The 2,500-nt window shown below is 45.7% G+C and overlaps 1 protein-coding gene across 1 annotated transcript in view; it reads right to left on the bottom strand.

The window, feature by feature from the left end:
* Positions 1–2,500, bottom strand: part of LOC122246441 (inositol oxygenase) — a 5,602-nt gene that overhangs the window by 2,373 nt on the left and 729 nt on the right. The window contains exons 2-5 of the mRNA XM_043005020.2: positions 1,794–1,985; positions 1,201–1,404; positions 761–897; positions 477–611 (exon numbers count right to left, since the gene is read on the bottom strand). Of these exons, the coding sequence (XP_042860954.1) occupies positions 477–611; positions 761–897; positions 1,201–1,404; positions 1,794–1,985 (668 nt within the window). The remainder of the gene's footprint in view (positions 1–476; positions 612–760; positions 898–1,200; positions 1,405–1,793; positions 1,986–2,500) is intronic.

Here is a 2,500-nt window from a genome sequence, read left to right as displayed (position 1 = left end):
TCTCTCTTCTCCTTTCTCCTCAACACTCTCCTTGCATTCTCGTCCCTCCTCCTCGCTCTCCTCCTTTTTACTCTCCTTTCTCCTCGCTCTTCTCCTCGCGTTCTCGCCTTGCCTCCCCACTCTCTTCCCTCTCTCTTCCCCCCCTCTCACGTGAATTCATGTGCTCGAAACTCATTGTTTAACAAGAATAAGGAAATAATTCCAAGAACAAGCATCTTCCCTTATATGCGTGCAAAGTTTAATTCTATCAGTCACCTCAATCCGTTTTCTATTAAGTTAGCTCTCCTCACGTGCTTATTTTGACACGTTGTCATATAAGCAAAAATCTCTGTTTTCCTAAACAGTGTTAAGATGTAGATACAAGAAAAGAAGTATATAGCTTCTTATAAATATAACAAAGAAGGGGTGGGGGCGTGCGGGTCTGCTGGAAGCAAAGGGGGATATCATGTAAGATAGTAAGGGAACCACTGCATTACCTGATCATGTAGAGTCCTTCCTCAGGCAGCGTGGAATTGTTGTGCTTCAGGACGTGGTACAGATACTCGTCGTGTCCCCAAGACATGTAAACGTTGTCGAGGCCGCAGTTGGGTTCGTAAATTCCGTATTTTGTGCTGCAAGAAGGTGATTATTAACGTATTCATTGCCTATAACCATTTTTTTAATTATATGAGATTATGCAGGTAGCGTCTAGGTGACATTTATATTTATTCTGTCCAAAAGAAACGCTAGCGAGGTCAAAGGATTTTCGAAAACTACGTACTTCATTTTCGGGTCCTTCATGTCCGGGTTGTCGTGGAAGGTCGTGTCCCTGTAGACGACGGACTCCCCGACCTCGCAGCCGACCACGAAGGTGTCGCCGACGGTGGAGAACTGAGGCTCCCCATAGAACGCCATTACCTGGAGGGATGGATAAGGAAGAATTGTTTTATGCTGTAAGAGGTATGCAGGTATGTGTTTACTTGTCTTTCTTTTGATCTCTCTGTCTGTCGTCTGTCTACCTATCTATCTGTCTGTCCATCCTTACCCAATCATTCTTAACATGATGTTGCCTTCCCTCCCCTGTTTCATCTGTCCCCGCCCCTGCTTTCTGGTTCCCCTCTCCTCCGCCCCTCCCCCCTCGCCCTCCCCCTGCCTATACATAGTCAATCTGCGTCCCTCCCCCGGCCTCCCCTTGGCCCCCGGCCGCCCGCCCCCGCCCACCTTGCCGAGGTCGTGGATGAGGCCGGTGAGCTGCAGCCAGTCCTTGTCCGGGTGCGCCTCGCGGATCCTCTCGGCCGTCTGGAAGGCGTGCACGATGTTGGGCACCGTCACGTCGGGGTCGCTCTCGTCCACCAGCGCGTTCAGCTTCTCCAGCGCCTCCAGGATCGTCGCCTCGAACTTGTCGAACTTCCTCCAGTGGGCGTGCTGGGGATCGAGGGGGGTGGGTGGGTTGGGTGTCTCAGAAGGGAGGGGGGGGGCAGTTAGCGAGAGCATAGCACGTCAATCGCGCCGTGGTTTGTAGAATGAAGGAAATGAATTAGAAGAAGCATTCAGCCGCAGTGGGAACATATGAACGCCAGTGTTTGAGCTCCGGATTGCATAGACGTGCATGGTGACGGCTTCTCAGGGAGTGAATGTAGATAGTAAGTGCAATTAGATAAAACTTTACTCAGAATGTGTAGAATAACACGATTAATCAAAGAGATTGATATAAGCATTCAGCAGCAGTTAAAGTAGATACATTCTTCTATCCCAACACACCATAAAAATATAGTTACGCAACCTCGATAAATACAATAGGTGACATCACCTACCTTCTTCTTAACGTAATCCAGAGTCTGATTCGTGTGCATTTTGATGTAGGTTTCCTTCACTTGTTTCAGCTGAGGGTCGTCGGAATCCTCGGGAAAGTTCCTGAAATTCCATCCTGACTTCTTTATGGCTTCCTCTGGTCGGAACACCAGGGATGGGTCGATCATTAGGATACGAGGGGATGAGGTTGAGTCCTGCAGGAAGAGAAGGCTGTTTACTTCGTGGTAAAGGAATTTCGGTGTGTGTGTGTGTGTGTGTGTGTGGGTGTGTGAGTGTGTGTGTGGGTGTGTGTGTGTGTGTATGTGTGTGTGTGTGTGCATTAGTGTGCGTTTCAGGAATATATTTTCATTAAGCTTTGATTTTTTTTTTTTTTTGTATATCAATATTTTAGTGTAAATTATATTGTTAATTGCATTTTGTAGAAATAAAATGCAAATCTGAAATCTTAAACCTATAATCAAACTCTTATCACGATACGACTTTGTCTTAAGGAGAAAAATTGTTGTATACTAAAGGAGTCTGCAACAGTGCATTTTCAAGTTGTATAAAATCTTATTCGAATTAACACTAAATTATCAGCACTTGTGCTAAAAAGGGGAAATTTTTCAAAGATATGAAGGATTAGAATCTCGTCAACTTTATTTTGTAAAGTTTATATCTTGTTATATGCCGCTCATGGAATGATAAAATTACCATGCCCAAGTAATGT

Source organism: Penaeus japonicus, unplaced genomic scaffold (assembly GCF_977035675.1).
Source record: "Penaeus japonicus unplaced genomic scaffold, GWHDUDI00000001_assembly GWHDUDI00000016, whole genome shotgun sequence".
Classification (NCBI taxonomy): domain Eukaryota; kingdom Metazoa; phylum Arthropoda; class Malacostraca; order Decapoda; family Penaeidae; genus Penaeus; species Penaeus japonicus.
The sequence above is the reverse complement of the archived record's forward strand: the minus strand, read 5'-3'. Positions and strand labels throughout refer to the sequence as shown.